This window comes from Spea bombifrons, chromosome 1, assembly GCF_027358695.1.
Source record: "Spea bombifrons isolate aSpeBom1 chromosome 1, aSpeBom1.2.pri, whole genome shotgun sequence".
Lineage (NCBI taxonomy): Eukaryota > Metazoa > Chordata > Amphibia > Anura > Pelobatidae > Spea > Spea bombifrons.
This window is the reverse complement of record NC_071087.1, coordinates 6,594,455-6,606,974: the sequence shown is the minus strand read 5'-3', so window position 1 is coordinate 6,606,974 and position 12,520 is coordinate 6,594,455. Positions and strand designations below refer to the sequence as shown.

Below are 12,520 nucleotides of genomic sequence, written 5' to 3'. Positions count from 1 at the left end.
TGAGAAAATATGGCCTTTAATAAAATATGCAGATTAAAATAAAGTAAATGACACAAAACCTTTACTTTTCCTCTTACTGATTTCTGGGCCTAGAAAGTTTTGTGACTACAAATTCAGGACTCAGGATAATTAAAAATGAAATAGTTCTATTTATTCTAGGGGTGCACCAAAATAAAAATTCTGGACCAAAACATTCACGGTTCACTTAGCCAAAACCGAAAATGACCCCCCCACCTTTAAAAATAATAATAAAACTCACATTTTTAATAAAAGTAGGTAACGCACCACAATTGGACAAAAAAATTAGCAATATTACTTGGCATGATAGGAGTGTGATTGCTAACAGCAATCACACTCCTATCATACCCAGGCAGCCAATACATGCTGGTACAGGGTGGCTGTAAGTGTTGTGCAGACCCCATATTGCTGGCAGCATCAATACACAAGGGGGGCAGCTAGCTAGGTTTCAGCATGTACTGGCTGACTTGGCATGATAGGAGTGTGATTGCTAACAGCAATCACAGTCCCATCATGCCTAGGTTCCAGCACTTACACATCCAACCAGTAAATGCTGGAACCGAGGCATGATGGGACTGTTGATTGCTGTTAGCAATCACACTCCTATCATGCCAAGTCAGCCAGTACATGCAGGTACAGGGTGGCTGTAAGTGATGTGCAGACCCCATACTGCTGGCAGCATCAATACACAAGGGGGGCAGCTAGCTAGGTTTCAGCATGTACTGGCTGACTTGGCATCATAGGAGAGTGATTGCTAACACCAATCACAGTCCCATCATGCCTAGGTTCCAGCACTTACACATCCATGCTATCACACACACACTCATTCTTTCATATACTCATTCATTCACAGATTCATTCCCTCAATCACGCATACTGATTCAAACACCCTCCCCACCCCCTTACCTGCACTGCAGCTCGTCGATGCCACTCACAGACTTCAGCAGGGGGCGCGGCCTCCCTCTGCGTTCTCTGGTACTGCACAGAGGAAGCAGGATGTGATGTGATGTCACATGAACTTTGCTGGGTTCCGCTTCCTCTGTGCAGTACAGAAGACCCTCCTACAGGTAAGTAGCAGGGCTCTTGTTGCAGCAGGGCTCAAGGTGCGGACCACGTAAGATCGGTTGCCCTGGCTGCCGATCTTACGTGGGCCGCACCTCTAGGTCTCGCGGGCCGCATTTGCGGAGTTTCTATTGGGGGGGTCCCTATGGCCCTGGGGGGGATTTCTTCATTATCGGTCCCCCGCATGAGTTACTGGGGGGGATCTGTCCCCCCCGGTTCCTACGCCCATGACCTGGATCCTACTGTCTGGTAACCCCCCCCAGAGGAGAGTTCCCTGCACCGCTGCAGCAAATTCTCTCTGACAGTCAGAGGGTGTATGCGCGATGGACACAGACAATCCCTGCTGCTAACTGCACCTCCTTCCGGCAGCAGCGGAAGTTGCCTACGCGAATCGCATAGACGTCAACCCGCTGGCCGGACAACACACCTCGATGTCGAGGCATTCATAGTTAGAGAATTCGCTGAAAATTTAGGATGAGAAATTTAGTAAAATTAGAAAAAAAAAACAATTTTCTACAAATATTTTTGCCTCTGAGTCCTCAGAAAATTAGGTAAAGTGACAATGCCCCCTCCAAATATATCAATTCAGGTGTCCTGATTTCAGAAATACCTCATTTATATATGTGACAGACTTTTGCACCAAGGATCTGATCCCCCCTTTCCTTTTTCCTCGGGTTACATCTTCCTGCTTTACATGGAAATCCTGAGCCTCCACTATACAGGAACATTATAAATTACTACAACACACAGTAATAACAGTAAAACTATAGGAACATAAATTAAATAATAAATGGCAAACAAAAGTAACACATGTAATACAGGGGCTGACTAGACACACCAAACCCTGTTTACCCAGGCCCAGTACCCTCCCAACAACCTGCAGACGCACACTCAGGCTTCACCCCAATGGCTGTTGGGTACCAGTTGGTGCACAGATGTGTTGGGCCCTTTAAGGTAATCCACAGTTTAAAGCAATTGAAAATCAATGGGAAGATATTACCGCAATCCACAGAAAGGGCTGTGTAAATCTGTATTAATGTCTGTGAGAGACAGAATGCCCTATCAGCGTGACAGGGGAAGAGGATCCTCCTTACCACCCAGCACAGGTATTCAGTTGCATAGGCCCAAGGAATGCTCCAGGGTCTGTCAGCTAGTGATGTCTGGATCATGAACGAATCGTTCATTTGATCCGATTCTTTTTAGTGATCCGGATGAATCGGTTCACTCAGACACAGACTCTGGGATCAGGTTACCGCTCATTCATTCACAGAGGAACGATGACTCATAGAGTCAGAGAGTCGTTCAAAGATTCGAATGATTCAAAGATTCGAATGATTCAAAGATTTGAATCTTACAGAGATTTGAATCATTCAGAGAATATCACTGACACCATACTTTTATAAATAAATACATTAATAATCTTCACTGCCCCCAGGATTTAGCTTCCTCCTTAGTTTGCCCCCCTTTAGCTCTAACTGCACCTTAAGTTAACTTTATTAAATTAATTAAATTAACCCTCAGTGTTCTGCATTAAATTAACCCTAAAGACCCCATCAACCATAGCTGCCCCTAAATTAACCCTAAAGAACCCATCAACCATAGCTGCCCCTAAATTAACCCTAAAGACCCAATCAACCATAGCTACCCCTAAGTTAACCCTAAAGACCCCATCAACCATAGCTGTCCCTAACTTAACCCTAAATACCCCATCAACCATAACTGCCCCTAAATTAACCCTAAAGAACCCATCAACCATAGCTGCCCCTAAATTAACCCTAAAGACCCAATCAACCATAGCTACCCCAAGTTAACCCTAAAGACCCCATCAACCATAGCTGTCCCTAACTTAACCCTAAATACCCCATCAACCATAACTGCCCCTAAATTAACCCTTAAAACCCCATTAACCATAACTGCCCTTAAATTAACCCTAAACACCTCATTAACCATAGCTACCACTAAGTTAACCCTAAAGACCCCATAAACCATAACTGCCTTAAATTAACCCTAAAGACCCCATCAACCATAGCTGCCCCTAAGTTAACCCTGAAGACCCCATCAGCCATAACTGCCCCTAAGTTAACCCTTAAAACCCCATTAACCATAACTGCCCCTAAATTAACCCTAAATACCCCATTAACCATAGCTGCCCCTAAGTTAACCCTAAAGACCCCATCAACCATAACTGCCCTAAATTAACCCTAAGCACCCCATTAACCATAACCGACCCTAAATTAATCCTAAAGACCCCATCAACCATAAGTGCCCCTAAATTAATCCTAAAGACCCCATCAACCATAAGCTTAAGTTAACTTTATTAAATTAAATTAACCCTAAACACCCCATTAACCATAACTGACCCATATTAACCCCCACCTCTCCTAAATTTTAGCAACCCAAATATTAATTTTATACTCACAGTTAGATGAGTTCCTGAGCCATGTGGACGCTATAGGAAATGGGCGGGGCCAATCTTGAGTGTGACTGCAGGGAAGGACTGGAAGAAAGGGGCGGGACCGATCGGCAGTGACTGCAGGGAGGAACTGGTAAGTAGTAACTGCTGTGAGTCACACTGAATGAAACGGACTATAAAATGAGGGGCATTTTTCAGTGCATTTGCTCTGAAAAAAACCCTCATTTTCTAATCGATAAAAATCGATTCAACTAATCGATAATTAAATTTGTTGGCAACGATTATCATTATCGATTATTATCGATTTTATCGATTAGTTGTTGCAGCCCTATTTGTCATATAGAAGGCTTAAGTTTCTGAGGGGCAGAGTGTCGCATATAGGGGGTTAAAAAGAATATCAGGGAGGCAGAGTGGCATATAGGGGGTGAAAAGGAAAATCAGGGAGGCAGAGTGACATATAGGGGGTTAAAAGGAATATCAGGGAGGCAGGCTAGTATATAGGTGTATAAGGCATTTCTGGGGCAGAGTGGCATATGGGGGTATAAGGCATAGCTGCAGCAGAACAAAATAGGCATGTTAAAAATGCTTGTTCCAGCAAACCTGCCAGGGTTGTCAACCTCATCACCTGTCCTATTTACCATTGGAACTTCTGTGCAAGGATTGACTTCATCAGTCATCTGCGCACCCAGACAAGACTCCAATGGGGAGCCAGGCTTTTATTTTACAATTTTATTTTCAGGTGTTTGATTTGTTAACTTTGTAAATAAAACACACAGTTTGCTGCAAATTGTTGTTATTGAACCGTATTGCCCTAGAAGACTGCTCAAGATTGTGAAAAATTTACCCGAGCAGAACTAACGAGCAGCAGAGGTTGCCTACTCGCATCGCACAGATGTCCACCGGCTGCCCCCACTAGACACCAGGGAGTCTGAAGCATGGGGGATAAGTCTAGGGTAAGTTGGGGGGGCAGAGCAGCATATAGGGGCTTTTAAGGTATATCTGGGGACAGAGTGGCATATAGGGGGTATAAGGCATATCTGGGGGGCAGTGTTGCATATAGGGGGTTATAAGGCATATCTGGGGCAGAGTGGCATAAATGGAGTTATAAGGCATTTCTGGGGGGCAGAGTGGCATATGAGGAGTATAAAGCATATCTGGTGGCAGAGTAGCATATAAAGGGGTATAGGGCATATCTGGGGAGTGGCAACCCTGGGGGCAGATGTGCATAACTGGGGGGCAGGTTGGAAAATAAAAACAAAAAATTAATTTTTCTCAATCATAGTTTTTATTAAATATGAAAAAATAGTTTACATGTGAATTAATATTTTAATTTCTTTTTTCCTATATTACTATTCAAGTTTTGGGGTGGTCGTCCTATAATCAGGGTCATTTTATAACCAGGCCAATATGACACATTATGGGATATATGTGAAATTGCTGGATTACACAGGTAATTTGTCGATATAAAGACTTCCGTTTATAATAATACACCTATAATTTGATGTTAATGCACATTTTATTAACTAGATCAGCTCTGGGGCATCTGACACTCGGCTAAGCGATAAAGTGATTTATCCAAACTTCTTCCGGACAGTACGAGATGATCACTTTCAATATATGGCTATTCTCAAGCTGCTGAAACATTTTGACTGGAACTGGGTTGGGATCATCGCATCAGAAGATGACAGCGGTGATAAAGAACTCCAAGAGCTAAGTAAACTGCTCACAAGCCACGGAATCTGCATTGAATTCGTCATTAAAATGTTACTTCCACGTCCAAACAAGTCACATTCCAATACATTTGCTACCCTTGAAAAATCATCCGCTCAGATTGTAATACTTTGTGGTATGTGTTCGATAATGTGTTTGCTTAGATTTAAGTCACATCCATCAGTTTTCAAAAATAAAACACCAATTGTTCCAGCTTCTTGGATGTTAAGTTGGATAGAGTCAGTACCAGCATTTAATGGTAGTCTGAGTTTTACAACTCCATCATTCAATGTGGTTGACCTAAGTAATTTTATAAAAAATGTCAACCCCTACAATCGGCCAAATGATCCGTTATTGGAAGACATCTGGATAATGGATTACAAATGTTTTTCTTCAAATAAAGTAAAGAACAGAGTATATCAGAAGGCTTTTAATATTTCGCTACATAACTGTACTGGAAATGAAATTTTTGTATTTACCACCCCTTCTGGAAGGGATTCGATCACTTATCTTGCGTACACGGCTGTGTACGCCATGGCATATGCTTTGCACAACATGCATTTGCACTGGAATATGATTTATCCAGAGAGGTTTGCATATAAAAAAAAGGTGAACATTTTTTGTATTCTGTGATAAAGGGCTTATGTTATAAGTAGTATTGCTACATTGCATTTTTCAGTAATCTTTTATGAAGACTGCGCAAAAACATCTTAACCTACAAAAGGAAAAAAACATCCCATCCCAAACATAAAAGCTAGTAGATAAAAATAAGGTGGATTGTTGAGTAGAACTTTTGAACTTCAAAACCAATTGCAAATACACACCTCAAATAAAGAGAAAGAAATACTCATAATATTAAAACTGCATAATTCTCATAATAATATAGTGATCCAGAGACTAAGGGTGGTACAGAATAACACCTATGATTATATACTGATTCAGACATAGACAGTGGTACAGTAAAACTCCTATCATTATATGTTGATGAAGACACAGATGTTGGTACAGCATGACTTCTGTTATTTTATAGTGATCCGGACACAGGTAGGGGTACAGCATGACTTATATCATTATGTAGTGTTCCAGGCACTGAAAGTGGTAAAGTATGACTCCTTTTATTATATAGTGAGCTAGACACTAAGAGTTGGAACAGAATAACACCTATCATTATGTAGTGATTCAGACATAGACAGTGGTACAGTGTAATTCCTATCATTACATACTGATCCAGACAAAGAAAATTGTACAGCATAACTCCTATTGTTATATAGTGAGCCAGACATTAATGATTATATAGCTTTACTCCCATCACTATATACTGAGCAAGGAAATGATGTTAGTACACTATAACTCCCATCGCTATATACACTTTCATTGTCCGCATATTTTCTGGTATCATCGGGAGCTCTTTTGCATAAGGACGAAGCCTCCGCGCACCACGTGTGTGTAGGCTCTGTCCTTTTGAGGAAGCCTGCTCTCCGCTCCCCCACCGATTTTCCTTGCCATTAATTTGCTGGCACCAGGTCCAGGCGGTTCTTTACTAGCTGTGCTGGTAAGATACCGGCCAGATGACAACCGTATTTTTAGTCATGTTGCAAACTATGGCTGTTGCCCTTTTCAACATAAAATGTTTCGGAGTATGAAAAAAGGAAGAAGGAAAGAGATGACAACAAAATAAGGACATGTAACTAGGCACTCCAGATATCACAACAGGGACCACAAAACAGAGGTAAAAGCATCCAAATATTTTCAATTTCATTTTAGCATTTCTTTTATTCTTACACTATCATTAATGATACTTTCAAGTAGCTGTTTCACAAGTCTAATTTCTAAGTTTCATAAATTCTAATTTCCATATGTATTTCTCTTACATGTTTAATCATGTGTGTCTTTTAAAGCTCAGTAACTTTGTAAGAAAGGTCCATTTCATAGATCGCCTGGGAAAAGAAATATTCTTTGATGAAAAAGGAGAAGTGCCTGGTCAATACGAACTGATACAGATGTTGTGCAAAATTAATGGACGTGTACTTGTTGAAATCTCCTTACCCATTGTGGCTACACTAGACATGTCGCTTCCTAAGGACCAGCAGCTCAACATTAGTCATCGTGGCTTTATATGGAAAAATGGCAAAGTGAGTTTTTTCAATATTAAAAAAGTAATTTCCTGAAACCTAAAGACCAAATGAGTTACACGGGGTTACTGTCAAGTGCCTTACTTCTAATCACTGAGACTTCGTCCCCAACAACCTAGGGTTTCCCTCCCAGGCTGTAACACACTCTTGAGATCTCCTGGGTCATGTATGCACATCCTGTCCCCATCTGCAGATATTATCGGGAATCATTTATTGTTTTGTGTATAGCTGGGCATACTGCTTGGTGCTACAACACTCTTGTAATGTGCAGTTGAGTTTCAACCAAAGAGGAGAATATCTTCTCTCTAGTCATCATTATTACCTCTTCCGTCGTCCCGCGGGCAGGGGAGCTGAGACGCAGCCCGTGCGTCCAGCCCCCTGCTCTTTCCGTCGGCAGGTTGCCTGCCCTGACCTCTGCTTGTGACCCCGACTACTCTTCTGCCTGACCCCTGAATTTATTATTTTATTTATTATTTGGGTTCCTGGTTGTTCTGAGCTTTGCTAAATTCCTGTGTCCGCTATACGTCTCCGTGCACCGTTGCTGGGCTCTCCATCTCCGCTAGGAGGCGCCGTTTCCAATTTCTGCATTGTGGATCCGCTGCCAGTACCGCAGTCCTGACAATCATATAGTTTACGTTATAACATATAGTATTTATAGTTATTGTAGAGCCTGTATTTGGCTTGACTTATTGAAACACTTTGAGAAGCAGTATGTAGATCTAAGGATAAATGAGGATTGTGAACATATACACTAATAGAGTGATTGTTTGGGGAGTTTAGGTTCACACTAAAGTTTTAGTAACAAAAAATGATTTATTTAGTAACTAGTTGGGGCAGTCAAGCAAAGCGTTAACTCAACTGACCATACAACTTGAGACTCATGTCCTCGCATGCTAACACCATGGATATTAACTAACCTACAAAATTTGCAGGGGCAGTAACTCTGGTTTATGGCAAAGAGACACATGGTGGTTTGAATGAAAGAGTAAAAATGATTGTGATGGAGACTGAAGTAATCACTTATTAAGTAAGCTAAGTAAGTTGCTTGGTACATAAGCTAAGGGAACTCCATCAACAGACAGATTCCTGGGTGTATCCAGAAGACTACAAGGTGGGGAAGTCTGAACAGGGCAAATCCACCTCAATATTTCAAAATGCTATTCAATAAATTCATTTTTTTAATGTTCCAAGATTCCTCAAGCACGATGCTCAGACTATTGTCCTCCAGGATCCAGAAAAGCCCCTGGCAGAGGATACCACACTTGCTGCTATGAGTGTGTCCCATGTTCAGATGGAGAAATATCTGAAGATATCGGTAATAGCACATTGTATGCAGTAGAGAATATAACACACATACATATGAGACATTCGTTTTCAGGCTACAAATTACATTTCGAATCAGCTGAAAATTCAAGGGCATTTTTAATTCGGGAAAGAAAATCCTGCTCTTGGAAAGGAGAAGGAAGAGATGTAGGAAAGAGAGAATACAGAGACTGAGGGGAGCTGAAGAGTGAACTTGGGGGATCATTAACAAAATACCCTGAAAAAAGGGTCGTGAATGGGGTATACATACCCCTTCCACAAATACTGAAAACAGCCTTTAAATATATACCGTATTTGCTCGATTATAAGACGCGCCCCAAAATCTGATTATTAATTTAGGAAAAGAAGAAAAAGCCTGAATATAAGATGACCCTATAGAAAAAAAGTTTAACTAGTAAATATTAATTTATGTAAACTTTTTTTCATATTTAACAAAAGCTATGAAAAAATATTGTTTTTGTTTTTATTTCCTTTTATTTGCCAACCTGCCCCCCCAGTTATGCACATCTGCCCCCAGGCTTGCCACACCCTGGAGGCAGGGTGGCATACAGGGGGTTAAAAGGCATTTATGGAGGCAGAGTAGCATACTGGGGTTAGCTCCGCCGTAACTTCTATGAGCACCAGAAGGTCATGTGATGCTGGTGCTGCGTCATAGAAGCTACGGCAGAAGTACAAGCAGTAGCGGGGGTTGTCTGCGTCCATCTTATAATCGAGCAAATACGGTATCTATAGACAATATATACATACACATTAGGCATGTGCAAAAAAATAATCCGTACATTCGTTTTCCGACAAATTACATTCCCTGCCTGTTCGATTCAGCTGAAAATTTTGGGGGAATTAAGTCGAGAATGAAATTTGTTGCCCTGTGCCCACATTCGCTCACAGTCTTATGTGGGTCCACGTATATTTGGGACGACAATTCAGAGCTTTTAGCAGAATTTGCCCAAATTCGATATACTTACAATTAATAGAAATACACATACATTGCGAGTCAAGTCTGAAGCTCCGTCTGATCAGTCGAATTACCTATGAGTAATTTTGGCAGTCATGGATGGCATCGGTGGACAATGATGCCATAGACAAACCCTTTCATGTATTTCATCAAAAACTTTCCAGTATAAATGCCCTTTATACTGTAACTTAATTGACAAGTTGCAATGTGACCACTTCAAAAAGTTTTTCTCTGTTATTGCAGACAGTGAGAGTTGCCAGAAGTGTCCTGATGATCAATGGCCAGATATGAAAAAAATCAAGTGTATTCCTAAAACATACAATTTTCTGTCATATGAAGAAGACATTATTGCTCAATTATTTACTTTTATATCAATATTCTTTTCATGTATAGTTTGCATCATATTGGGAATTTTTGTTTATTTTAGAGATTCTCCCATTGTCAGATCCAATAATCTGAACCTTAGCTTCCTTCTTCTTGTGTGCATAATGTTAAGCTTTCTCTGTGTGTTTTTGTTCCTTGGATCCCCTGTGGATATAACCTGCAAGTTACGTCAAACCACTTTTGGAATAATTTTCTCCATCGCTGTGTCTTCTCTGTTGGCCAAGACCATCATGGTTTGCATTGCCTTCAAAGCCATAAAACCTGGCAGTCACTGGAGGAAATGGTTGGGGATAAAAGTACCTTACTCTGTAGTAGTGCTGTGCTCCTCAGTCCAGGTCTTGATTAGTGCTGCTTGGATGTCTATTTCTCCACCGTTTCAAGAGTTTGACATGCACACATACCAAGGGGTTATCATTGTTCAGTGTAACGAAGGATCTGTTTTTGCTTTCTATTCTATGTTGGGTTATATGGGAGCTCTAGCATCGGTGAGTTTTGTTCTTGCGTATATGGCAAAGACGTTACCCGACAGTTTTAATGAAGCCAAGTATATCACCTTCAGCATGCTGGTGTTCTGTAGTGTTTGGATCGCAATGATCCCTGCTTATCTGAGCAGCAAAGGGAAGGACATGGTGTGTGTGGAAATATTTGCCATATTGTTTTCAAGTGCTGGCATCTTAAGCTGCCTATTTTTCCCCAAATGTTATATTCTGCTAAGACAACCAGAGATGAACACTAGAAGAGGCTTATTAGAGAGATCCCGTCCCTAATCCATTACAAATGTATTGTAAACTCACATTAGTTTACTGCCTGCTAATAAAGGTATGCGGAATTGTAAAATAGACACAACTGCAGTGCTCGAGGCATATAATGTGATTCACCCCAGTATAAAGGTGGCTACGATTGGCTACTCAAACCGTAAGACCAAAGTTCAATACAAAATAGAAACAAGATACTTCCTATACTCACAAGTAAAAAAACAGGATGACCACCAGCATAGTTAAAAATCTGTTTATTCCATTTCTTCTAAAACACAGAAGTGCAGCGCAACACAAGACACAAAGCAGATAAACAAATACTTACGCATTTGGTCTTATACAGGACTTAATCATAGACTCCTTGTTAGAGGTTAGAACAAGTCTATCTACATTGTTTATGTTAATGAGCTCCTGTTCAAATGAGCTTTAGCCGATAAAGACAGGTGTATTATTATTTGTTGTTTTATATAGCGCCATCAAATTCAGTAGCGCTGTACAATGGGTAGACTGGGCATAGCAAGTAGTATATAACATAACAATTGTGTGACTGAGAAGTTTTAATCTGCATAATAAAGATGTCGAAATTGCAAGATTATGTATATGTCACCTTTGTCACTATTATGTTAGCTTGAACAAGACCCCCGTACAAGCGACTAGGGAGTCCCAACGACTCCAAGGTTTTTAAAAGACTCGGATAAATGGAAAATGGGACAAACATTGCCCATTTCCGTGAATCAGGAGAGGGGCCGATCCTTCGGGACGCACCCGCAAAAATTCCTTTGCCGCAGCCACTGGACAAATTGCTGACCCCTCCATTGTACCTAGCTGCACCCAAGCCCCTTTACCAAAAACGTTAGTTTTTGACCGCCGGATCTTAAAGTGCAAAGAGTTCTCCCGGATCATAAGATCATCTCTGAGAATTCCACCAGGCACCCGTTTGCGCTGGCTGCCCAGCTCCCCAATAGGCAACGCCCCAAAGAAGGTGAAGGGACGAAACAACTGAACTTCAAATTTGGACAGGCAAACCGACTGTAACACCGTAAGTAGCCGAGCCAAGAGCTCAGCTGAAACGATCTTTTGAGCCCTGCGACCCCTTACTCCTCCTCCAGCCCTTCATGGCCTGCCAGACAATAAAGTCCTTTGTGCCATCCTGCCAACCAGACAATTTAGAAAGAAAACTAAGACCCACTAACCGCGTGGAAGCTGACGTCGGCGTAACCCCATTTGCCGCCCACTGGCAAATTAATGGCAGCAGTCCCTGTACCCGACTAGCATGGTCCCGAAAACTCCCACTAGAGCCGTCAAAGGCAGTCCATTCATGCCAGACCTTTTCATACCGCTTCCACGTGCTTGTCGACATCGAGTCCCAAAGCCATCGGTCTACTCGTTCAGCCCAACGGCCCATAGCAGATGAGCATTAGACACCTTTTGTCGGAGGAACCCAGTATGCAGGACTGAAGTCGTGGTACGAATATCCAAAGGGTGAGGACGCGCATCCCCCGCCTTCTCCATTCAGGAGTGAATAAAGGAAGGTGCGGGCGTGCGCGCGCTCTTAGATTCAGCCGCATGAGCAGCCGACGGAGCAGGAACGGGGATGGCGGTGACAGCGGCTGTGTGGGAGCTGGTACCCGCGATCGGCGGGTACTCCGGTGAGTTACTTCGTTGGGGTTCTCTCCGTGAACCCTAACATCTCTGCCGCCTGCCAGTAAGTCCGCCCATTGTAAGACTCCAAAAAGACTCCGCAAACCGCAAGATCATCTTGAAGTGG

The 12,520-nt window shown here is 42.0% G+C and overlaps 1 protein-coding gene across 1 annotated transcript; it reads left to right on the top strand.

Moving 5' to 3' along the window:
* Positions 1-5,110: 5,110 nt before the first annotated feature.
* Positions 5,111-10,800, top strand: LOC128465601 (vomeronasal type-2 receptor 26-like). The gene is made up of 3 exons (XM_053448221.1): positions 5,111-5,207; positions 8,564-8,650; positions 9,857-10,800. The coding sequence occupies exons 1-3, from the start codon at positions 5,111-5,113 to the stop codon at positions 10,762-10,764; spliced, it is 1,092 nt and encodes a 363-aa protein (XP_053304196.1). The 3' UTR covers positions 10,765-10,800.
* The last annotated feature ends 1,720 nt before the right edge of the window (positions 10,801-12,520 follow it).

Coding starts and splice junctions, on each gene's coding strand:
- LOC128465601 (XM_053448221.1), top strand. CDS start 5,111: ATGGCTATTCTCAAGCTGCTGAAACATTTTGACTGGAACTGGGTTGGG. Junction 5,208..8,563: donor TAAAGAACTCCAAGAGCTAA/GTAAACTGCTCA, acceptor ATTGTCCTCCAG/GATCCAGAAAAGCCCCTGGC. Junction 8,651..9,856: donor AGAAATATCTGAAGATATCG/GTAATAGCACAT, acceptor CTGTTATTGCAG/ACAGTGAGAGTTGCCAGAAG.